We start from the raw sequence: 24,781 nt of genomic DNA on the forward strand, positions 1-24,781 counted from the left end.
AGCCATCTGTCAGCTGTAGTCATGTAAATACTACTCAGTACTGAGAATATGCCTGGTTGCATTTGATGTTTCCTTAGCACCAAGTCCTCTCTTTTCTTCCCTCCCCTGTCCTGCTCCTGCCCTCCACCCCCAACACACATAACACACACACACTTACCCATTCACATATACACACACCACACACATAAACACACTCCCTCTCTCACTTATTGTCACCCTTCCAGTTGTAGCCCAGATGTCTACTTCCTTGGAGACTCTTCTTTGGCCTTGCTGCTCCTCTGACCTACTTCAGACATACCTTGCTGTGTGGTTACTGCTTGTCCTACTAAACTGCTAGCCCCTTTAGGGCAACAACTGCCCTCTGTGATTTAGCCTCTATATTTCCAACCCTGGTTCTGTGCTGGGCACAGCCATCAATTCATGTTTTGCTTGTTTGTTTTTTCTTTTAAGTATATTTTATTGATTATGTTGTTACAGTAGTTCCAAATGTTTTTCCCCTTTGCTCACCTCTGCTCAGTACCCCCCTTCTATTCAGCAATCACACCGCCTTTAGTTCATGTCCATGGGTCATGCAATAAGTTTTTGGCTTCACCCTTTCCTACATTATTCTTAACTCCCCCCTGTCTATTTTGTACCAACCGATTATGCTTCTTAACCCCTGCACCATTTCCCCAATTCTCCCCCTCCCCTCTCCCAGGGGACAACCCTCCAAATGATCCCCATACCTCTGATTCTGTTCCTATTCCGGTTTGCTTAGTTTGTTTTTGTTTTTATTTTTTAGATTCAGTTGTTGATAGTTGTGAGTTTGTTGTCATTTTAATGTTCATACTGTTGATCTTCTTTTTCTTAAATAAGTCCCTTTAACATTCCATATAATAATTGCTTGGTGATGATGAACTGCTTTAGCTTCACTTTGTCTCGGACGCACTTCATCTGCCCTTCCATTCCAAGTGATAGCTCTGCTAGATAGAGTAATCCTTGTTGCAGGTTGCCTTTCATCACATTGAATACTGCTTGCCAGTCCCTTCCTGCTTGCAAAGAGTCCTCCGACAAATCAGCTGATAGTCCTATAGGCACCCCCCTGGAGGCAACTCTCTGCCTCTCTCTTGCTGCCCCTAGGACTCTCTCTTTACCTTTCACCTTTGGCATCTTAATTATGATGCGTCCTGGTGTGGTCCCCTCTGGGTCCAGCTCGCCTGGGACCCTCCATGCTTCCCGGACCTGTATGTCCACCTCCTTCACAAAATTTGGGAAGTTTTCCTCATTTTTTCAATTCTTGCTTCCTCATTCTGCACTGATTGACTGTTATTTTCTTCCTTATGTTCCAAATCATTGATATGAACCATGGTTTCCTTCCCTTCACCATTGGTTTTGTGTGGATTTTTCTTTGTTTCACTTAGCACAGCCTTCACTTCTTCTCTTACGCGTTTGCCATACTCAAGCATATCTGTCAAGCCTGTGATCATCTTTATCACCAGTGTTTTGAATTCTGTGTCTGTTTGTCTATCTCCTCATCTGTTAGGTTGGCTGTCTCCTCGTCGCTTGGTTCTCCCACTGGAACCTTGATCCATTCCCCATTTTGGGCCATACTTCTCTGTCTCCTCATTCTAACAGGTTCCTGTGTTTGTTTGCCTCCACGTCCCAGGTAGAGCTGTCGCTCCTGTTACTTTGTAAGGGGCAGAGCCTTAGGGATTCATCAGTACAGGGCGACCTCTTACAACACGTTGTGGTGCTGTATGTGGGGGAGGGGCGCAAGAGGGAATGCCGTCTGCCCAGCACTTGCCCCTTTTCCAGGCACTTCTCCCACTTCCACACTGGACTGGTGCCCCTCTAGCTGCTGCCCTGGCCGTCGTTCCCAGAGTGGGTGGGTCTGCAGACATCCCAGGACTGTTGGGGCCCTTTAAACAAGCGGGCTCTGCTGAGATACCAACAGTCTCTGCCTCCTCCCTAGCCCATACTGGTCTTCACAGTCAGAAGCAATGAGGCTTGATTTTCCCCAGTGCTGGGACCATGAGCTATGCTGTCTGGTGAGGAGCTGGCAATGCTCCCCAAGTGTCCCTCCTGACTTTAAAACATGTGGCTGCGCTTTCTGCCAGCCTGCCGCTGCCGCCGCTGCTACCACCACCACACTGAGTCTCTCCGCCCTGGCTCCGCCCCTCCTTCCTGTCTGGATGAGTATTTCTTCTTTATATCTTTGTTTGCTGGGCTTCCATGCAGTTTGATTTTCTGGAACTTCTGGTTGTTTCTAGTTTTGAGGTAGTTGTATTCCTTCTTAGTTGTGGAGGGAAATGCAATGTGTCTGTCTATGCCGCTATCTTAGCCAGAAGTCCAACCTTTTTAAATGTTTGACTGCACTTTCTGCCAGCCTGCCACAGAGAAGGCATTGTTGATTGGAGTAATTACAAGTAATAGCTCTATTCTGGAAAGAAAGGTACAGAAATATTAAGACCATAAAAATGCAACCAATCACAGTGTGGAATTTGGTAATCTTGGGTTTAAATCCTGACCATTGCTTGCTCTGTAACCTTGAGAAACTTTTATAACTTTTCTGACTCTCATTCTCCTCATCAATTAGATGTGAGTAATACTAATATCTACCTCAAAGAGTGGCCGAGAGAATTAATGACATGTGAGCAAAGCTCTCTCTCTCTCAGGACAGCATCCAACACAGATGTTATCTGCTTAGTGTAGGAAAGCTTTTCTTATTTATTGTTGATGCTATTCTGACCTGTAATGATGACAATAACATGTAATATCATGGTGTCCTCTTTTCTTCCATCCATGTCTTGGGAAATTTTCCAGGTTCTAGTACAACATTTCTGAACCTCAGTTACTATCTTCTGACCAGTTTGTGTAGACTAATAATTACTATGATAATAAAAACTAAATAGTCATTGTTTCTTGGATTGAGTAGCTATAATGTGCCAGGCCCATGCTTGGTTTTTTATGAAATGATCTGTAGCCAGACAGAGTAGACTCCCTAGTCAGATGCCAGCATCCCTATGCAGAGATGAGTGAACTGAGGTCTGGGAAGTTAACAGAATCACCTGTTTTGACCCCACAGCTGTGCTCTCTTCTGTTACTTAATTCTTAGAAGTTAGAGCAAGATTTGTTGTTGTTGTTTATTTCTTATTTCTTCATTAATATTTTTAAACTAAGACTTTTTTTAGTAGTCCAACCCCATCACAGATTGCTCAGTGTTTAATAGTGAAATTTTGAGTATTTGAAGAACTTTGATTAAACAAAGTTGTTTTAGTATATTGGATTGTTTTAATCAAATTAATCGGTCTTTTTGTTGTTGTTATGTTTTTGTTGTTGTTGTTTCATTATTTTTAATAGTCTCCAGAGAGTCAGGAAAGATAAAACCAGTTGTTTTGAGATGCTTATCAGTAGCTTTTTAGTTGTCCCCTCTTATTTATTGAAGAAATGCTAATTGTAGGAACCTCTTAAATCTTTTAGGCTATGTGTTCCTTTGTCACAGTAACCTTTTGGAAATGTTCTGTTCATGGCTAAAATTGTTTAAGGAAATGAGTTCTAAATATCTGACTTCCAACCTAAATTTTTCCTTTTTTTATTTAGGGTACACATAATCACAAAAACCAACATGTCATTCAGTGGTGAAACTTCAGTTTTGTATTACTACATTGACTTGGGTTTTTTCATTACATATTGTAGCTGAATTCCTAGAATTGTGTATTAAAGAATGATGCTGAATTTCTTATCACCACCTCTACCACCCTTACTCCACCTGATTTTAGGTGAATTTTATTGCATTAAAAAATAATACTCTGTGATTCCTTTACTGCCAAGAAACAAAGATCATTTTTATTAATGTTGCTTCTAGGATGATAATGTCAGTCATCTCTTTGAAATTTCATTTTGGAAACTAAGTCTGTTCTCCAGGACCCTTCAAAAGAAGCTTTAAAAATGGCAGGGTAAGGTAATAATAACAGAGTAGATGTATTTGAGCTTTTATACAATGAAACTTAATTTAACTATTCCTCAAACTCCACTTCAAACTTGCTTGTGTGCATGAAAATATGGTACAAAGCTTTTCTTCCCTGATTTAAAAAAAAAAAAAAACATTATTTTTTCAACATAGTGTCCTCTGAAGGGTTCTCTGTGTAAGGTCAAAGTGTCACTCTCGTTCCCAGAGCCTCCAGTACAGGTTCAGAGTGAGCACAGGCCCCTACTCTGAATGCCAGCCAGGTCTTCTGTGGAGAAAGCCAAGCAGGGAGGCTGTCCCTGGATGGGGACAGCAAGAAATGGCCAGATTCTACCACCACCGCCGCCACCTCCAGAAAAATAATAAAACATATCTGTAATATTTTGATTTGACCTTAATAATTGCAATGGATATCAAATGGAATGCTAAAATTGAGAAATTGTGGATCTTTGTATGGAGGAGTGATTACAGAAGGTAGAAAGAATAGCTCTCAATTTACCTGACAGAGATTTGGCAAGAGATATTGGGGAACTGAGCCCAGGACTCTGCATGGAGGCTTCCGTTCTTTCTCCTCACCTCAGGCTCACAGGCAACAGTTGAAGTCAAGACAACTCACCCTAGTCATTGTGCTCTACATTACAGTTCTGCCACAGGCTAGGCAGTATGTAAATAGAAAAACCTTGCCAATCTAGGGTTCCTCTTAGAGTCATTCAGGGGCCTCTTGGGCATGCCCACCAGGACTTTCTTGGGTACCTGAGCTGAGGCTCCACCCATGACCTTCAGTCTTCTCTACTCTTGATAAAGCATTCTCATGGGTTCTTGGAATTTCAGCTATTTTAGTGATTCTTTGGGAGAAACTTGTGGGAACTTGCAGGGGAGGTTCTTTGCATAATGGTTTGAGTCAGTGGAGGCTGCATTGGGAATTTAAAGACATCTTTAATTTGGGGAGTAAATTGGTGGCTGTAGGCAGTGCAGGGTCAGCCTTCAGATGTCACTGGCAGTAGGAATGTTTGGCCACTAAGTTCAAGACAGCTGTCCTCAATGAAGCAGATACTACAAGAGGTTTTGACATAGACCTTGACACTCCTCCCCTGTGTTCCCTTACACTTTGTACAATCCCTTATCAGATCCTTATCATACTAGTTCTTTGTTTGGGTGACCTGTTTATAACACCCATAGGCTGGGCTTCTCAAGGACAAGGACAGTCTGTGCCTAATTCCTCTTTTTATTCTTCCCTTGTGCCTGGCACACAGGGCTTGACACCTGATACATTATTTTTTGTAGAATAGAATGATGGAGGAAACATGAATGAAATAATTTTCATTTGTTGATCTTACAACTCGCCTGATCTCATACCAGGAATTATAAAATATTAGACCTGAAAAGGACCTTAGAGGTCAGTTGATTATTTAGTGGCAAAGCTGGAACTGGTTGCCTGTGGTATGTGGCTCCTGTTTCAGCTTTCTCTCTCCGGCACCTGCTTTGGTGCCCCTGCCTCTTTGGTGGTGATGGTTACATTTTAGCTCACCTGACCTGCAGTGCCACTACCTGCAGGAACTGAAAGATACTGAATTGACTATAATACAAACATATAACCAAGTTATATAATGTGACTTTCATAGTATTCAGTTTCTCTTTTTATTCAAATCACTAGAGCTATTTAAGAGAAAATGTTTTAATAATAGTAGCTGACCTTGAATTATAATTTTTATAGTCATGTTTAGTATGAAATTGTGATGATTAAATTATGATAAATGAGTGAAATAAAATATGCAAAGAAAAAAAAGGGAGAAATCACCCTTACAGATGTTCCATTGAGAACTAATTTACTAGAAATTTGGTGCCTGTTGTGAAAATTAATAGCAGGTGGCCTTTTACAGAGTTTCTCAGCCTGAATCTAATGTCCTAGATGTTCTTTTATTATCCCAAACCTCCATAACTAAATGATTGTTTCTTCCTGCCCTTTGTTCACAATATAGAGCTGTAATTGAGTTCATATTTCTCACGCAGCCTTTCAGCTGTAGTTAATACTTTATTCTATCAGATTTTAACACTAACTAGCTGAGCAGCAGCAGGATATTGGCCTGCATTCTCAGGCATGCTTCACATGTACACACACATGCATGCTGCACACACATACACACAAGCACATAGTAGTAGTAACTTACAGATGGTAGGCAAGCTCCTTGTGATGAATTATGGCAAAGAGAATATAAAATACATTTGTAGTGCCCTGCAAATATTCCACAGCAATTTATGGCCAATCTTATCTAGAACAAAGCAGGACAAAGAAAAATTATAGTTGCAAACATAGAATATTCAATCCCACAGATCTATTTATGCTGTGTATGCTGTGCAGTGCCCACTTTCTGTGTAAAACTAGTTATCAGTCCTCATTTATGATCCAATAAACAGGACTGTGTTAGGTCAGCAACTCTCAGTGCCAGTGTTACATGAAAGACTAAAGAATCCTAGTTATGATGACAAGCATATTGAACATATTGAACTAACCTTTAAAAAAATTTTTTTTATTTATTTATATTTTTAGAGAGAGGGGAAGGGAGAAAGAGGAGAGCAACATCAATGTGTGGTTGCCTCTCGCATGCCCGCAACTGATGGGGACCTGGCCTGCAACCCAGGCATGTGCCCTGACCGGGAATCAAACCAGTGACCCTTTGGTTCACAGGCCAGTGCTCAATCCACTGAGCCACACCAGCCAGGGCTGAATTAACCTTTCTAAAAACGTTTTATTGTATTTTTTTCTATTACCATTTAGTCCCCTTTTACCCCTTAGCTCCCTCCCACAATTGCCGCTCTGTTCTTTTTCTAATTATAATCTGGTGGCAAAACTTTTAAAAGTTAGTTCAATTTACCACGTTTTATATGTTAATAGGGTGTCATTTCAGTAAATGCTGACAGGTTTAGGAAAAGGGTATGACTGAACAAAGAACAAGTAGAAAATAAATTCCATGCTGTTACATAACAGTAAATTTTAATTGCATATATATTTTACATGCTTTCCATATAATTTATACTTTCATTTCCTCTTGCCCCAAATATTAATCGTTTTTTTTTTTTTAATTTTTTTTTCTTTTTTTTTATTTTGGTTTTTCAATTACAGTTGTCCCCTTTTCCCCTAATTTCTCTCCCCCACCCAACCCACCCCCTCTCCCGCAATCATATCCCTCCCCGTTGTCCATGTCCATGAGTCTTTTATATGGGTTCTTTGACTAATCCCTTCCCTTACTTATCTCCCTTCTCTCCCTCTCCCCTCCCCCCTATTGACTGCTATTCTGCTCTTTGTTCTATTTAGTTCCTTTGTTTGTGTTGCTCTTTAGTTTCCTGTATTAGGTGATATCATATGGTATTTTTCTTTCTTTGCCTGGCTTATTTCACTAAGCATAATTCTCTCTAGTTCCATCCATGTTGTTGCAAATGGCAGGAGTTCCTTCTTTCTTTCTGCTGCATAGTATTCCATTGTGTAAATGTACCACAGTTTTTTGATCCACTCATCTACAGATGGACACTTAGGTTGTTTCCAGCACTTAGCTATTGTAAACAGTGCTGCAATGAACATAGGAGTGCATAAGTTCTTTTGAATTGGTGTTTCAAGATTCTTCGGGTATAATCCTAGTAGTGGAGTCGCTGGTTCAAAAGGCAGTTCCATTTTTAATCTTTTGAGGTAATTCCATACTGTTCTCCATAGTGGCTGCACCAGTCTGCATTCCCACCAACAGTGCAGTAGGGTTCCCTTTTCTCCACATCCTCGCCAGCACTTGTTGTTTGTTGATTTGTTGATGATGGCCATTCTGACAGGTGTAAAATGGTATCTCATTGTGGTTTTTATTTGCATCTCCCTGATGGCTAATGATGTTGAGCATTTTTTCATGTGTCTATGGACCTTCTGTATGTCCTCTTCGGAGAAATGTTTGTTCAGGTCCCTTGCCCATTTTTTAATTGGGTTGTTTGTTTTCTTGATGTTTAGTCGTATCAGCTCTTTATATATTTTGGAAATCAGTCCCCTGTCTGTGATGTCATTGGCAAATATGTTTTCCCATATGGTTGGTTTCCTTTTCATCTTGCTGATGTTTTCTTTTGCTGAGCAGAAACTCTTCAGTTTGATGTAATCCCATTTATTTATTTTTTCCTTTATTTCTCTTGCTTTAGGAGATGTATCCGTGAAGAGATTGTTACGTGAGATATCTGATATTTTCTTGCCTATGTTTTCCTCTAGGACTTTTATGGTGTCACGGCTTACATTTAAGTCTTTGATCCATCTTGAGTTTATTCTTGTGTGTGGTGTAAGTTGGTGGTCTAGTTTCATTTTTTTGCAGGTCCCTATCCAGTTCTCGCAGCACCATTTGTTAAAGAGGCTCTTCTCACTCCATTTTATGTTCCTTCCTCCTTTATCAAAGATTAGTTGACCATAGAGGCCTGGGTTTATTTCTGGACTCTCTATTCTGTTCCACTGATCTATATGTCTGTTCTTATGCCAGTACCATACTGTTTTGATTACAGTGGCTATGTAGTATTGTTTGATATGTGGTGTTGTGATTCCTCCTGCTGTGTTCTTCTGTCTCAAGATTGCTTTTGCTATTCGGGGTCTTTTTTGGTTCCATATGAATTTATGGAGTATTTGTTCTAGGTCAGTGAAATATGTCATTGGTATTTTAATAGGGATTGCATTGAATCTGTAAATTGCTTTGGGTAGTATGGCCATTTTGATGATGTTGATTCTTCCCATCCAAGAACATGGTATTTGCTTCCATTTATTTGTTTCTTCCTTAATTTCTTTCTTCAATGTTATGTAATTTTCAGAGTACAGGTCTTTTATCTCTTTGGTTAAGTTTACTCCTAGGTACTTTATTTTTCTTGTTGCTATAGTAAATGGGATTTTCTTTTTTGTCTCTGTCTCTGCTATTTTATTCTTGGTGTACAGAAATGCCTTAGATTTCTGTATATTTATTTTGTACCCTGCTATTTTGCCAAATTCACTTATTATATCGAGTAGTCTTTTAGTGGAGTTTATAGGATTTTCTAGGTATACTATCATGTAATTGCATATAATGAAAGTTTTACTTCCTCTTTCCCAATTTGGATGCCTTTTATTTCTTTTTCTTGTCTGATTGCTGTGGCTAGGACTTCCAACACTATGTTGAAAAGGAGTGGAGAGAGTGGACAACCTTGTCCAGTTCCTGAGTTCAGGGGGAATGCTTTCAGTTTTTGTCCATTGAGTATGATGTTGGCCTCAGGCTTCTCATATATAGCCTTAATTATGTTAAGATATGCTCCCTTTATTCCCATTTTGTTGAGTGTTTTCATCATAAATGGGTGTTGTACTTTATCAAATGCTTTTTCTGCATCTATTGAAATGATCATGTGATTTTTGTCTTTCGTTCTGTTTAGGTGATGTATTATATTTATTGATTTGCGAATATTAAACCATCCTTGCATCCCTGGAATGAAGCCCACTTGATCATGATGTATGATCTTTTTGATGTACTGCTGGATCCTGTTTGCCAATATTTTATTGAGGATTTTAGCATCGATGTTCATCAGTGATATTGGCCTGTAGTTTTCTTTCTTTGTTGTGTCTTGACCTGGTTTGGGGATTAGGATAATACTGGCTTCATACAAAGAGTTTGGGATTCTCCCCTCTTCTTGGATTTTTTGGAACAGTTTGAGGAGGATAGGAGTTAGTTCTTCCCTGAATGTTTTGTAGAATTCGCCTGTGAAGCCATCCGGTCCAGGGCTTTTGTGTGCAGGGAGATTTTGGATTACTGTTTCAATTTCCTTTTTTGTTATTGGTTTGTTGAGACTTTCCACTTCTTCTTGATTCAGTTTTGGAATGTTGTATGTTTCTAGAAATTTGTCCATTTCTTCTAGATTGTCAAATTTCTTGTCATACAGTTGTCTGAAGTAATTTCTAACTATCATTTGTATTTCTGAGTTATCAGTCGTGATTTCTCCTCTTTCATTTCTGATTTTGTTTATTTGTGTCTTCTCTCTTTTTTTCTCGATTAGACTGGCTAGAGGCTTGTTGATTTTGTTGATTTTTTCGAAGAACCAGCTCCTAGTTTTGTTGATCTTTTGGATTGTTTGTTTAGTCTCTATGTCATTTAGTTCTGCTCTGATCTTGATGATTTCATTCCTTCTTCTTGCCCTAGGCTTTGTTTGTTGTTGTTGTTCTAGTTCTTGTAGCATTGTGGTTAGGTTTTTTATTTGAGATTCTTCTAGCCTTTTCAGATATGCCTGTATTGCTATAAACTTCCCTCTCAGGACTGCTTTTGCTGTGTCCCACAGGTTTTGGGTTGTTGTGTGCTCATTATCATTAGTTTCTAGAAATTCCTTGATTTCTTCTTTGATGTCATTGTTAACCCATTCATTATTTAATAGCATGTTATTCAATCTCCATGACTTTGGGTGTCTTTGATTTTTTTTTTCTGAGGTTGATTTCTAGTTTCAAGGCATTGTGATCTGAAAAGATGCTTGATATGATTTCAATTTTCTTGAATTTGTTGAGGCTTGTTTTGTGACCTATCGTGTGGTCTATCTTTGAAAATGTCCCATGTGCACTTGAAAAGAATGTATATTTTGCTTCTTTGGGGTGAAAAGTTCTATATATGTCAGTTAGATCCATGTGGTTTAGTGTGTTGTTCAATGCCTGTATATCCTTGGTGTTTCTTTGCTTTGATGATCTGTCTATTGTTGATAATGGAGTGTTGAAGTCCCCTACTATGAGTGTGTTGTTGTTGATATCCTTTTTGTGGTCTTCTAGTATTTGCTTTATGTATTTGGGTGCTCCTATGTTGGGTGCATATATGTTTATCAAAGTCATATCTTCTTGATGGATTGTTCCTTTAAGTATTATGAAATGTCCTTCTTTGTCTCTTTTTATTGTCCTTGCTTTGAAATCCATTTTGTCTGATATGAGAACTGCTACCCCGGCTTTCTTTTCCGGTCCGTTTGCTTGGAATATTTTTTTATATCCCTTTACTTTCAGTCTGTGTAAATCTTTTGTTTTGAGGTGTGTTTCTTGTAGACAGCAAATATGTGGGTCCTGTTTTCTTATCCATTCCGTTACCCTATGTCTTTTAATTGGAGCATTTAATCCATTTACATTTAAGGTTATTATTGATGTGTATTTATTCATTTCCCTTTGTACCTCTGTTCCTCTCCTCTCTTGTTTTTTCCTTCTTTTTTCTTAGAACACTCCCTTTAGCATCTCTCGCAATGCTGGTTTGGTGGAGATGTATTCTTTCAGTCTTCCTTTGTCTGAGAAACTCCTTATTTCACCTTCTATTTTGAATGAGAGTCTTGCTGGGTAGAGTATTCTTGGTTGTAGGCCTTTGTTTTTCATTGCTTGAAATATTTTTGACCATTCCCTTCTGGCTTGTAATGTTTCTGTTGAGAAATCAGTTGATAGCCTTATCGGAGCTCCCTTGTATATTATTTGCTGCTTTTCTCTTGCTGCTTTTAGTATTCTCTCTTTGTCTTGGAATGTTGCCATTTTAACTATGATGTGCCTTGGAGTGGGTTTTTGGGGGTTCCTCTTGATTGGAACTCTCAGTGCTTCTTGGACTTACATAGCTTTTTCTCTCATCAGGTTCGGAAAATTTTCTGTCACTATTTCTCCTATCAGATTTTCAATTCCATGTTCCTTTTCTTCTTCCTCTCGTATCCGATGATCCTTAAATTATTTTTTCTAATGCTATCCTGTAATTCCCTTACATCTTGTTCATATTTTTTCAATTGTTTTTCATTTTGCTGTATTGTCTGGGAGTTTTTCTCTACATTATCTTCTAACTCACTAATCCGATCCTCTGCTTCGTTTAGTCTGCCTTTGACTGATTCTACTGTGTTTTTCAGTTCAGAGATTGTATTCTTAAGTTCTTCCTGGTTCTTGTTAACAATTTCTATGTCTTTTTTTATGCTGGTATAGTTCTCTGCAAGTTCCCTGTAATTTTCTTGGAGCTGTTGGTAACTTCCTTGAAGGTTGTCATAGTTGATTTTAAGGATGTCGAGTATATTGAGCTTCTTTACCACCATTGTTTTGAATTCCATGTCTGACATTTGGGCTATGTCTATTTCATCTATCTCTCTTTCTGAGGATTCCTCTTTTCTTTTCATTGAGGGGTTATTTTTGCGTCTTACCATGCTGGATTCTTTTTGTTTTTATTTATTTATTTATTTATTTGGTTTTTTTTTGGGTGGGGGTAGTCTGCTTTGACTTCCCTCCTTTGTGGTGTAATATTCTTTATCGAAGGTCTGGGAGTTTCAGTGGTGCAGTCTCTTTGATATCCTGAGCCTGATGTTCTTGAGTTACCCTTTATGTCGTTTGTTTATGCTGTTTGGTTATATTTCAGATGTTCTTTGATAGGATCTTCCTTCTGGCTAGTTTGTTGAGAATCACTCTATCCACTTTGTCTTGAGTTCTTTTGTGGATATGCTGTTAAAGACATAAACACACAGCCCAGGCAGGAGACCCACACCCTCAAAAAGTATCCCCCACTCTATCCTGCTATCGTTAGCCAACTAGCCCGTATTAATATAAATGTAAAGAGATTTGAGCTTTTATACTATAGGAAGAATAGATAAGAGTTGTTTTTGGGGAGGAAAAATATATTTTTTGATAGAGGGGGTGATAGATTAATAATATTTGAGACTGTGCAAGCCAGTTAGTAATATTTACATTGTATGTTAATAAAAATAGAAGAAAAGGATAGAAAAATACATAATATAGTAAGAAAGTGGGATTGTATTGTATTTGGGTTTATATAGTAATTATATTATATTATTTAGAGTGATAGGGGGGCTAAGCTAGACACACAAACGAATAAACAACGATTAAAGAGAAAGGATGAGAAGGAGAGGTTATATGCAACACGTTAGAGATAAAGTTTGTTATTATTGGAAGAGGTGAAGGAAAAACACCCCCCAAAAAAATCCCCAAGAAAATAGAAGAAAGAAAAGAAGAAAGAGAGAAAGAGAAGAAAATAAAAAATTTACCACAACCCCCCCCAAAAACCCCAAAAGGTAAGCAAGAAAGGAACAAAGAAAGATAGAAAAGAAAGAATACAGAAGAAAGAAAGAAAGAAAAAAGAGAGAAAAAAATTGAACAACAAAATATATATATATATATATATATATATACCCCCCAACACCCCCCCCAAAAAATACCCCAGGAAAAGAATAAAGAAAGAAGGAAAGAAAAGAAATAATTAAGAAGAAAGAAAGAACAAGGGAGAAAAAATTTGGGAGAAAAAATTTGGAAAAAAAAAAAGCGATGTTTTTACTCCGTTTTAGCCTTGGTGTGTTGCCTTCTTTTTCTGGGTCCGCAGCTGGTCTAGTGTAGCAGGTCAGAGGTTCTTGTTTTTTTGCAGGACTGGTGTGCGCCCACGGTTGCCGGCACGGCGCGCTCCCTTGCTGCCCGCTGGAGCCAGTTGAGGTGCCCTTGCGCTCGAGCCCTTGCGTGCGAGCCCCTGCGCGCTGGGGTGGCCCAAGAGTTTGCCCCGCGGTTGGAGCCCACTGCTGCCGGGCTGCGGTGGTTCCCCATTCGCGCCGAGGTGTCCCTGCGCGCGTCCCTGCCCGCGCGGGCGGCCCGAGCGCTTTCCCCTGGATTGGCTCCTGCTGTCGCTGGGCTGCGGCAGTTCCGCGTTCGCGCCGAGGAGTCCCTGCACGTGTCCCTGCACTCGCGGGTGGCCCGAGAGCTTGCCCCGGGATTGGCGTCTATTGTCCCCGGGCTGAGGTGCTTTCGCGCTTGTGCGCCGCCCCGTGCTCTCAGTCCCGCTGAGCCGAGCTCCGGGAGTTGGTCTCTCGCCTCTTAGGGCAGGGCGGGGGACACTTGTGCTCAGTGGAAGCGAGCGTCTGTGGGTCGCCGCCTCCCGCTGTTCCCGTGCTGCAGCCGCCCGCCTTCCCTCACCCGTCTGGGCGGGCACAAACAGAGCCTGCGCTAGTGGTCTGCTTTCCGACCTGGGGCCCTGCGCCCACGGGAGCTGTCTAGGGTTGTCTGTGCACAGTCCTCTGCGTGTTCAGTGGGCCCTCCCTGTGCCCGTAGGGGCACTGATCTTATGTCCGTTGGGGAGTGTCCGAGGGATGCCTGGACTCACGGCACCGCGCACCTGGGTCAGTGAGTGAGAGCACTTCCCTATGTGCCCCCGAGACCCAAGGGTAAGGTTGTGGAGTGGATGTGCGCGCCTCTGTGCCTGGGCTCCTCCAGAATGGCCTACCACCCCCAAACTTTCCTCCCCTCTCCACCGTCCACTAAAGAAAAATATAAAGGAGAATTATGTTCTCACTTGCCCGGCAGCACGCTGTCTCCTGTCCTTCAGCGCCAATGCCACTTGGTTGAGTCCCGTCTCTGCCAGCGGGCAGAGATCTGCTCTCTGCCTGACTCCTCTCCGGGGCAGCCTGTGGTCGGCAAAAATCCTTTGTGTGCTTCCTGCCCCAGTCAGGAATCCCGTTTCGTCCCCTTTTTCTCCGCTATCCTCACTAAACAGGTTGTTCCCAGATGGATTTTCTCTAATCCAGCAGTGCCTTGGCTCAACTCCCACCAATGTCCAGCTGCTCACTGAGATGTTCTGTCTGCAATTAGCCCAAACTGCAGACGGGTCTCCGGAGCCTAAAACCGCAACCTCTCCTCACTCCTCCGCCATCTTACCTTCCTTAAAATATTAATCTTTAAGAAGATATTAATAGTAATCTCTGTTTTTTATACATTTAGAATAGATGGTTTTTACCAAAAATTGCAAATCAAGCCAAAGGTCACATTAGGTACCATGAAATGAACAATATTCTAAGTCTTTGAAATAATCAGAAGTGCCAACTTTAAAGGATTAGCAAAAGCAACAATGAAATGGATCATTACTTTTCTCCCTTACTCCTCTCCTTGTTCTGTTTCCCAGTTGGATAACCCTCCAATAGTTTATGCTGATAAGAAGTAGAATAAATGGATAAGAAAAATAGATGTACAACGAAGGGTTTGACCTGGAAGTGAATTAGGACAAAAATTGTAAAGTCAACTGCAAATTTGCCACAGGTTTCACCTCAAAGTCTTCAAAGTTTGAAAAGACAAAAAACACTTTATCACATTTGAACTTTCAAGTTTAACAAAGTACATGAAAGATGTTCAGATGTTCTATTCTAGATTATACTTCATGTGCTATTCTATATAAATGCAGACTTCTTTTTCTCCTTGTAAAAAGCCTGAGAGTTTTGTTGTAGAAAAGCATGGCATAAATTAAACTTTAAATTAAGTTTCATTTCATAAGGAAGTTATGATATAGTGATGCCATATTTTTAGCAGCTTTATCTTCACAATGTAGTGTGCCTTCTTATGGCAAATGCCATGGGAAGATTTTATGTTATTCTAAATTCCAAAATAGTAGAACAAGGCTAGGAATGGTGTGACTTCAATAAACAAAGGGAGAATAAATAACATATTAAAAGTATAATAGAATTTTAATTCAGCTCACTAAGCTAGAAACTTCTGCTTGGTTTTCCATTCCTGAGGATTTTTAAAAATCATTTTTAAGAAAAAATATTCAAACTGAGATTTTTCAAAGCTACTTTTGAGATTATAGTTGTGGTTGGAAAGATAATATGAATTCATTAGTGAAATGATGTTACTTGAACAAATGAAAAGCACATTAGTCATAAAGTACTGGCAAGGTACCATTGACCTAGGTACCAATAATGTGTTAATTTCCATCAAGGCGACAGCAATGTGTGGCAATTGGTCAGCAGATAGAATTTAGCTATTTTTCATTAGCACTTGGACTTTGATAAAGAGGAATAGAAGAGAACTGCTTGACCTTTCAGTGCTTAAATTATTAAAGAGCAAATAGATTTGAGATCTGGATGCTTGCAAATCTAATTTATCTTGTGGAGCAAGGATGAAAAGACATTTTGAGTTTGAAATTGCTCTAGTCAACTTAGTTCTTCCTTTAATATATCTGAAGATGAGTAGATGGTAGCCATTCAAAAAATAATATATCTGGAATAGAGTATATAGGATAACATACCAGCTGGCTAAAATGGAGGCCCAGTGCATGATCATTTAATTCTCAATTTTTCTTCTAATCCTCATGAAATTGTTGTTTGGAAAATTTAATTTTTTTCATCCAAAGTCAGACGGTATTTAAATTATAAAACAAAATTTTCTTGCATTAGAGAATGTTGAGTATCATATTGTTCTAGTGAAAGTAGTGCAGTGCCTGGCACATAGCAGGTGCTCAAAAAAATATTTAGTTAAACAGACACACAACACAACACACGTACTAGTAAAGGTGGGGAAAAGATGGATGAAGAGTAAGAGATGGAGGTGAGAGAAGAAGGTAGAGAAAGCAGAGATGCAGCTTTTGATGCTATCAAGGTTCATTATTTAATTGTGGGTCATCCAGGATAAATATACAATCATGCCAGCACCTGCTTATCACAAAACTTTTTTCATGTAATTTCCTCCTCTATTAGTTATTGGGTATTCAGTAAATGAATACAAAATAAACTTAGTATTAAATTTTAGTAAAGCAAAGCATATTTGTGAAAACCAATATATTTCCTCCCTACTACAACATATAATATGTAGAGAATAGAAATTGCTCCTGGATTATATTATGCTTTCAAGAAGTATATATGGCCACTTCATTCTAAGTGTCATGAGATAAGACATGACTAAATCAGAGCCCTCCTCTTCACAGAAAACATGTTTTTGTGAGTTTGGAGCAGAACAAGAATACATCAAAATGGGGGAACAGATTGTAAGCCCCTGAGAGAGTTCATGAAAGGGTCTCAGTCTTCTTTATGAAGTAATGTCATCTGCTGAGAGTGACAAAAGATTTTGATGTGTCAGGGAGAACAGCATTTAAGTAACAAGCCAGGGTCCAGGGCAGGGAGGAAAAACAGAGAAAAATATGTTTGTAGTAAGAGAATTCAAGATCTTGGCATTTGAAAAGTCTAGAAGTGGCTGTTCTAAGCTATTATCTAGCAGAGTTAGAAGCAGGAGGGAGCTCCTTCCAGGTTAAGAAGTGAGTAATCCCTGTCTTCTGTGCCATTGATAAGGAGGCTTCTGAAAGGGATCAGGAGTTGGAGAAGACACCAGTCAGCTGCTAATGTCACTGAAGAATCCAGGAGTGTCTGGCCTGGAAATCATTAATGTTATGAAAACAAATGGAAGAAGGAATTTAGGTCAGAGATATAATTACCACCTATAGCTCTCTTGATGTGATAAATGAGAAAATCTCTACACAATACTCAAAATAAATTGACTATGGGAGTAGAAGGAGACTGGTTTGTGTGTGGTTGTGTTTGCATGAGCAACTGAAGATGTCTGTGGTGCAAACATTTCACATGAGTGTTAACGAATTTTTAACAGGCAGTGCTAGTACTGTCTTGCTGATGGTCAAGAGATGACATCTGCTACTTAATTAACTTTGTGCCCCAGATAGAATGAGCACTTCACCTCTGAACCTCAGTTTTCTCATCAGTAAAATGGAAAAATAAAACCTGCATGTGCAAGGCTCTTGGCCTAGCCTTCCTGTATAAAATAATTCCTTCATTTTTTCCCCCATGTATCTTCATATTTCTACTTTGTGTAGTATATGGATTTTCCAGAAGTTGTTATTAAAGTGAAATTTTGAAAATCATGTCATATAGCAAATAAATTGGAAAAGCTGACTGATAGGAGGACTCTAATGTTAAAACTTATTTCATTTAATGGAGAACCCCTTTGCAAAGCAATTTATTCCTTTGCTGTATATCCCTTTTGTGATACTATTTCTTGTATGCTAAATAAAATTATGAATAAAAATATAAAATTCACCATAGAGGTCCAACTAATTCTCTCATTTCACAGGAAAAAATAAAAATAAAAGAAATTAATTTAAAACCTCTGCTGGAAGAATTAGGATTAGAGCCTAGATTGCTGCACATGCCACTATCTCCCACCCCTATTAAAGGCATTCCAAGAGAAAAGTCACACTTCCTCAGTGTTGTTTGTATTCATTGTCATACTTATTAAACTTCTTCATGGGTCAGTTGTCATGTGTGGTGGTGCTATGGTCTTTTGCTTTGACCTTGGCCCTGTACTCATGCTGTTATATGACCCAGTATTCTTAATATTTGCTGCATATCCAAAACTTAGTAGCTTAAGACAACCTTTCTATGTTGACATGATTTTGTGGGCTAGCAAAAGCTTGGCTGGGAGTTTCTGCTGGGGTTTCTGCTCATCATCTGAAGTCTCAGCTGTGTAGCCTTACAAGATGGCACACATGCATGGCTGTTGGTGATGCTGACTGTTGGGCTGGGAGCTATTTGGGACTGCTAAGCAGATTGCCTGCATGTGGCCTTTCTAGCATGGAATGTTCAGGCTTTTTTCCTGGCTGGCTTCCCTGGGGAACCAGGCTGAAGCTGCATGGCCTTTTCTGACCAAACCCTTGAGATTTACTCATTGTTCCTCTGTTACATTCTGTTGGCTGAATGTAGTAATTAAGCTAGGCCAACCCCATTCTTAATGAGAGAAATTTCTAAGAATTTTGCAGATATATTGTAAAGCACCACATCTGACTGTAGCTCTAAGTCAAGAAGGGGGCTAGAAATCAAAGTCCATGTTAACTCAATCATGTTCTTTTCATGTTGGCTCTATGATGCAGTGAGAATTCTACCAAATTTGATAGAGCATCTTATGTGACCAAAGTCTCTGATGTTAGGAAATAAGAGTTGTATTTCTTTTTTTTAATTTACATCATTGCTCAGAATTCACTTTATCCTTACACTGTAAACCTGCTGGACTGCCTGTCTACTGAGCAATCATTTCAGTGTTCTACAACAATTGATTTTTATTTAGACAGAATTATCAATACAAACTGAACAACAGCTGCAATGTATTACACTAATGTGCTAAGTGGTTGTAGTCCTAGAAATAGTTGAATTTACTGAGTGCACATTTAGAGTACACACAGACAAGAGCACAAAGAGGGACCTCTCCAGGCCTTCCCCAAGCTGGCAGGCATGGTAGGCATTAATGAGTATCCAATACTGAGCAACTAAGAATTACAACATTGTTCAGTGGAGAGCAGTGCTTTCTTGAAGTGGTAAGAAAAAGATACAGCTTGTTACCAGAAGGATTTTCCAACTTAATCTGGATGCAGTTTCTGAAAGCTATTGTCAAGTTTTAGTTTTTCTCAGTATTAGAACCTATTTTTTCAACAAAACTACACAAATATTTATCATTCTAGTAAATGTATATATCTTAATTTTAAAAGTCTGCCCCTTCAAGGTTTCTTTTATTCTTCTCAGGTTACTTCAAAACTCAAAGACATTGGAGGGGCAGGGAGGGAAAGGTGAGAGATCCACTTTGTGGTGACATCTGTCCTTGCAGGTATCTTCGAAGGATGATCAGTTCCATCTTATCTTTATATATAATTTAAGTAGACTTGTTCAGGACTTACTCTTAGAAACTTCTTATAACTCCAGGGCCTTGGCTTTTGAAATTCCAATCCTGTTTCTCTACTTTTCTTATGCCATCTCTTTCCACTGACTGAATATTGTGAAGGGCAAAGGAATATAAAAAAATGTCAAATATACCATGTTCAAGGATGGCAAGAATTAACATCATTAAAATGGCCATACTACACAAAGCAATCTATAGATTTAATGAAATTCCTATTAAAATACCAATGGCATATTTCACAGATATAGAACAAATACTCTAAAAGTTTATATAGGACCTGAAAAGACCCTAATAGCCTCAGGAATCTTGAGAAAGAACTAAGTTGGAGGGATCTCAATACTGATATCAAACTATACTACAAGGCCACTGTAATCAAAACAGTCTGGTAGTGGCATAAGAACAGACACATAAATCAATGAAACAGAATAGAGAGCCCAGAAATAAGCCCATGTCTCTGTGGTCAATAAATATTTGATGAAAGTGCTACCAGTATACATTGGAGTAAATATAGTCTCTTCAATAAATGGTATTGGGAGAAATAGACTGCTACATGCAAAAAAAAAAAAAAAAAAAATGAAACTAGACCACCAACTTACACTGTACACCAGAATAAACTCAAAATGGTTAAAAGACTTAAATATAAGTCATGATACCATAAAAATCCTAGCAGAAAGAAGTAAAATTTCAGACATCCCACATAGCAATATTTTTGCTGATATTATCTCCTAGGGTAAGGAAAATAAAGGATAAAATAAGCACATGGGACTATGTCAAATTAAAAAGCTGCATTGCCAAAGAAACCATCATTAAAATGGAAAGGAAACCGACTGTATGGGAGAACGTATTTGCCAGTGATACATCAGACAGGGTTTAATCTCCAAAATAAAGAACTCATACGACTCAACACCAAGATGACAAACAATCCAATTAAAAAATGGGCAAGAGACCTGAATAGATACTTCTCGAATGAGTGCATATAGATTGCTCATAGACATATGAATGGATGCCCAACATCACTAACAATCAGAGAGATATGAATTAAAACCACAATGAGATACCACCTCACACCAGTCAGAATGGCCATCATTAATAAATCAACAAACAACAAGTGCTAGCGAGGATGTGGAGGAAAGGGAACCCCAGTGCACTGCTGATGGGAATGCAATGCAGACTGGTGCAGCCACTATGGAAATCAGTATGGAGTTTCCTCAAAAACACCTAAAAATTGCCTTTTGATCCAGCAATTTCACTGCTGGGAATATACCCTAAGAATTCCAAAACACCAATTTAAAAGAACTTATGCACTCCTATGTTCATAGCAGAGCTATTTATAATAGCCAAAAGTTGGAAACAACCTAACTGCCCATCAGTAGATGAGTGGATCAAAAAACTGTGGTACATCTACGCAATGGAATACTATGCCACAGAAAGGAAGAAGGAACTCCTACTCTTTGCAACAGCATGGATGGAACTAAAGACTATTACGCTAAGTGAAATCAGCCAGTCAGTGAAAGACAAATAGCGTATGATCTCACTTATAAGAGAAATCTAGTGAACAAAATAAACTAATGAGTAAAATAGAACCAGAGGCATAGAACCATGGAATAGACTGGCAGCAGTAAGAGGGGAGGAGGAAGTTGGGCTGTTTGAAAGAAGGTGAAGGGATTAGTCAGAGAACATATATGATGGACCCGTGGACATGGCCAATGGTTTGGGGATTGACTATGGAAGCGGGGGTTGGGCTGGGCAGAGGGGAGCGGAAGGAGAAAAGAAATTGGGATAACTGTAACAGCATAAGTAATAATAAAAATAAAATAAAATTCATTAAAAGAAAATATTGAAGTCAAATTTTAGTTAACATGAGTCATTACTCATTATATTTTATGACTTGTTAAAACTTCACATGCATTCATACAAATGTCATGGAAGAAAATAATACATTACTTCTTAAAAATAAATTTATAGTTAATATAATTTTATTGATTAGGTAAACTGGGTTAATTGTCTACAAATTCATCTTCATTTTCATGTGAGAAAAATATTTTAGTGTCCTACTGCCATAAACAGCAGAGAGTGTTATATAAAACTTTTGTAATTATGTGAATTTTGTTTCCCTCAAAAAATTTATTATTTGGGATAAGAGAGTGCTATGAAAAGTTCAGCACTTTTTCTCTTTCATTGAGCAAGTGTCACATGGGTGTCTAATATGTACTAAGCACTTATTATTGACAATATCCAGTGCATTCTTTATTTTGGCTATCCTATGGGTCCGTGCAATTGGAGACAAAGGACATCAGCTCAGTTATCATAAAATATCACTGATAATTTTTTTTTCTAGTGTCTATCAAATAGTTGTTGAGGAAGAACGTCCTCGAAGAATGAAAAAGACAACAGAAATTTTAAAGTGCTACCCAGTGCCAATTCACTTCCAGAATGCTTCCATCCTGAACTCACAGTACTACTTTGCTGCTGAATTCCCAGCAAACAGCCTGCAAGCTGCTCAGCCTTTTACTATTGGTGATAACAAGACATACAATGGATACTGGAACACTCCCCTACTCCCTCATAAAAGCTACAGAATTTATTTCCAAGCTGCTAGTAGAGCCAATGGGGTAAGTTTTATAGATAACTGTTTACTTAGGCTATTTAAAGTTATTAATGGGAACATAGATTAAATAAGAAAGTAGTAAGAAGTAGTCATGCTTTGTGTGTGTGTTTTTTTTAACTTGAAAAAAAGCGTGGGCTTTTTCTCTTTTTATAGAGAAATTTATGGGAATGATTATATTCATATTTGTTTTGATAGAAATAATATTTTAGCAACATGATGTATTTTATTTTCAGTTTTTACTTGTTACCAAAAGTTGGCTAGTAATTCTGCTTAGCTTACTGTTTTACAGGAAAATAGTATAGCTACACCACATACATTCAGCTCATTTAAAATATTGTGAGATTCACATTCGTCTTTTCAGCATATTCTGTCCCATTTCTTTGTTTCCACAAGAGTTTATGCTTCCATAACTGTGACTAAATTGGGTATCTTTCTTTTTTCAAAGAGAAAACAGCTTAAAAAGATGAGATGTTAACAAAAAAAGTTCAAGTTATTTTTGAATTTTTTTCCCTTTTATGTTCAGACCAACCCAGAACTCTGATAAGATAGTAAGGTCTCTTTATAAAGGAAGGGTAGTTTTTCCAGATACAACAGTGGTTTGCCTCCTTCACAGCATGGGTCTGGATATTATCATTGGCTTGACTTTTGCTGGTAAAAAGGGAGGAAATCTGGGACACAGAGTTCTCTAGTAGTGTTTTCATGAGGAGCAACTAAGGATCTGGAGAAGGAGGCCAGGGGCCACCAGGCAGCCACATTTTCTGTTTAGGTCCTCCAAAGAGTAAGCCATCATGTGATTAATGCTACACTTGGAACAATGCAGCCTTCCCTTATCAGTATTTAAACAGGTCTGCAGATACTTTTGTTTTAAATAAAACATGAATAGTGATTTTCCCCCTCTTTATTTGACACAGGAAACCAAAATAGACTGTGTTCGAGTGGCCACAAAAGGTAGGTTGAAATTGTGGAATACTCTTCTTATTTTTGTCCTGTAAGATTTTAGAGGGTATTTAAAACTTCTTGAAATATTAACTTCATTGACATAAGGGTATATGGGTTTGGTGCATGTATGTATGCATTAGGATCTAATGGCAATTAACATGGGCTGGCAGTTAACATTAACATAGAAATACTTTTTAAAATAAGTCATATTGTTGTGTTCCAAGCAGTTTTCAACAGTTATTTTTTTAAAAATTGTTTTAAAATAAAATTACATATAATCTCAGAACACATTTTTTAAACCATAGTACTACGTGTAGTGCTACTATATCTAGCGAATGTTCAAATACAGAGTAGTAAAATACTTGCTTTTTAAGGAATTGCCTGTTATAGTAGTTCTGTAAAGTCTATATGGGCTTTTCTTTTAATTGATGATGTGTGTCTCTTTGAACCCAGTAATCAGGTGATGTTATTGTGGAACCTGTTTCCCAGGCCTGGTTCAAATCCTGAAAAATGTGGTCAAGGATGAGCAGTAGAAATGGAGGCTAATTGCCTTAGACTCACCACACAGTGCCTTCTAAACAAGAAAATGCAGTTGTGTGTGTGCCCAAGCTGTCACGTCATCCTGTTGACCTTGCAGTGTGATTGATTTTAACCCTCACATGTGGACGTATATGAGAAAAAGGTTTGAGAAATGTAAAATGTTGCATTAAAATGAGGCATTATAAATTAGCACTTGTAGTTAAATTCACTCCTTCAGATATGAGAGTAACCATGTATGTACACTGAGTAAGTTCTATGTGATTTAATTTAGATGTGATGGTAAAAAGGTGTCATTGGGTCCTTAGCACTAGATTTAGTCAGGTCATAGTCATTTGATGAGTTCTGTTGGATAAAAATATCATGTTTTCATTGTTTAACTGTGAGGCAACATAATTTGAATATATCATGATGACCATCTGCATTTTCATAATTCTCATTGAATTCTTATTTATAAAGATACGCGACCTTTGTATTCAGATTGCTTAACAAATATTTTTTGGTTCTATGTTATGTGCCAGGCATTGTGCAAGGTACTCTCCTCATTTGTATTTTGTTTGTCCTTGTGGGCTCATAATTTTATTTCCAAGATTCTGTTTATATTGATTTTAAAACATTCAAATTTCATATATTGTACCTGATTAGTGCCTTTATTTATAGGAATACATTAATAATAAATGAAATTAAAGATATTAATGAGTTTTGTAAACTACAGTACACTATTAACTTATTTACTATAGTATTATGAGGCCCTTGAATGAGGTATTGATGTTCTTAGACCTCCAGGTCACTGCCCATGCTCAGACTGCTTTGCTGAAGTCTACATATTGTTGAAGTCTGAAAAGTAAATCCAGTTCCAGAGTTTCTAATTTATAATGCCTTATGTTTTAACATCACAGCTGAAAATGACTTTCATACACATGTTCTCATTTACTTCTTTAATATTACTGTGAAAAGAGACAGGTATTGCTATTGTTGTTTTTAAGATGAAGAAAATTCATATTTTGAGAGACAAATTGACTTACCAAGTTCACTCAGCTAATAATCAACAGATCTAGGCTTGATCACAAGCATTCAGACTCCTACCCCGTGTTTATAACTCGTGGCTTTTACGCAGCAGAACCCCTTTCCAGTTATAGCATTGCACTGTATAAGTATCTATTTTCCTCTTTGTTAGAATTAAGTCACTGCCCAGTTTACTCTGAAAACAATGAAATATCTGTCATCATGTTCATTTACATACTCAAATACACAATATAAATAGCACACTAGTAATCATGGAAATCTGATGTTTGCTGTTTTC

The 24,781-nt window shown here is 38.4% G+C and overlaps 1 protein-coding gene across 6 annotated transcripts in view; it reads left to right on the forward strand.

Annotated features, from left to right (window-relative positions):
* Positions 1-24,781, forward strand: part of PTPRM (protein tyrosine phosphatase receptor type M) — an 883,942-nt gene that overhangs the window by 532,934 nt on the left and 326,227 nt on the right. For all 6 annotated transcript variants that reach the window (XM_090285792.1, XM_090285794.1, XM_090285793.1 and 3 more), the window contains exons 12-13: positions 21,733-22,006; positions 22,914-22,950. In XM_090285792.1, coding sequence (XP_090141918.1) covers positions 21,733-22,006; positions 22,914-22,950 — 311 coding nt within the window. The remainder of the gene's footprint in view (positions 1-21,732; positions 22,007-22,913; positions 22,951-24,781) is intronic.

The sequence above is a fragment of the Furipterus horrens genome, unplaced genomic scaffold, assembly GCF_987537825.1.
Source record: "Furipterus horrens unplaced genomic scaffold, mFurHor1.1.pri manual_scaffold_8, whole genome shotgun sequence".
Taxonomy (NCBI): domain Eukaryota; kingdom Metazoa; phylum Chordata; class Mammalia; order Chiroptera; family Furipteridae; genus Furipterus; species Furipterus horrens.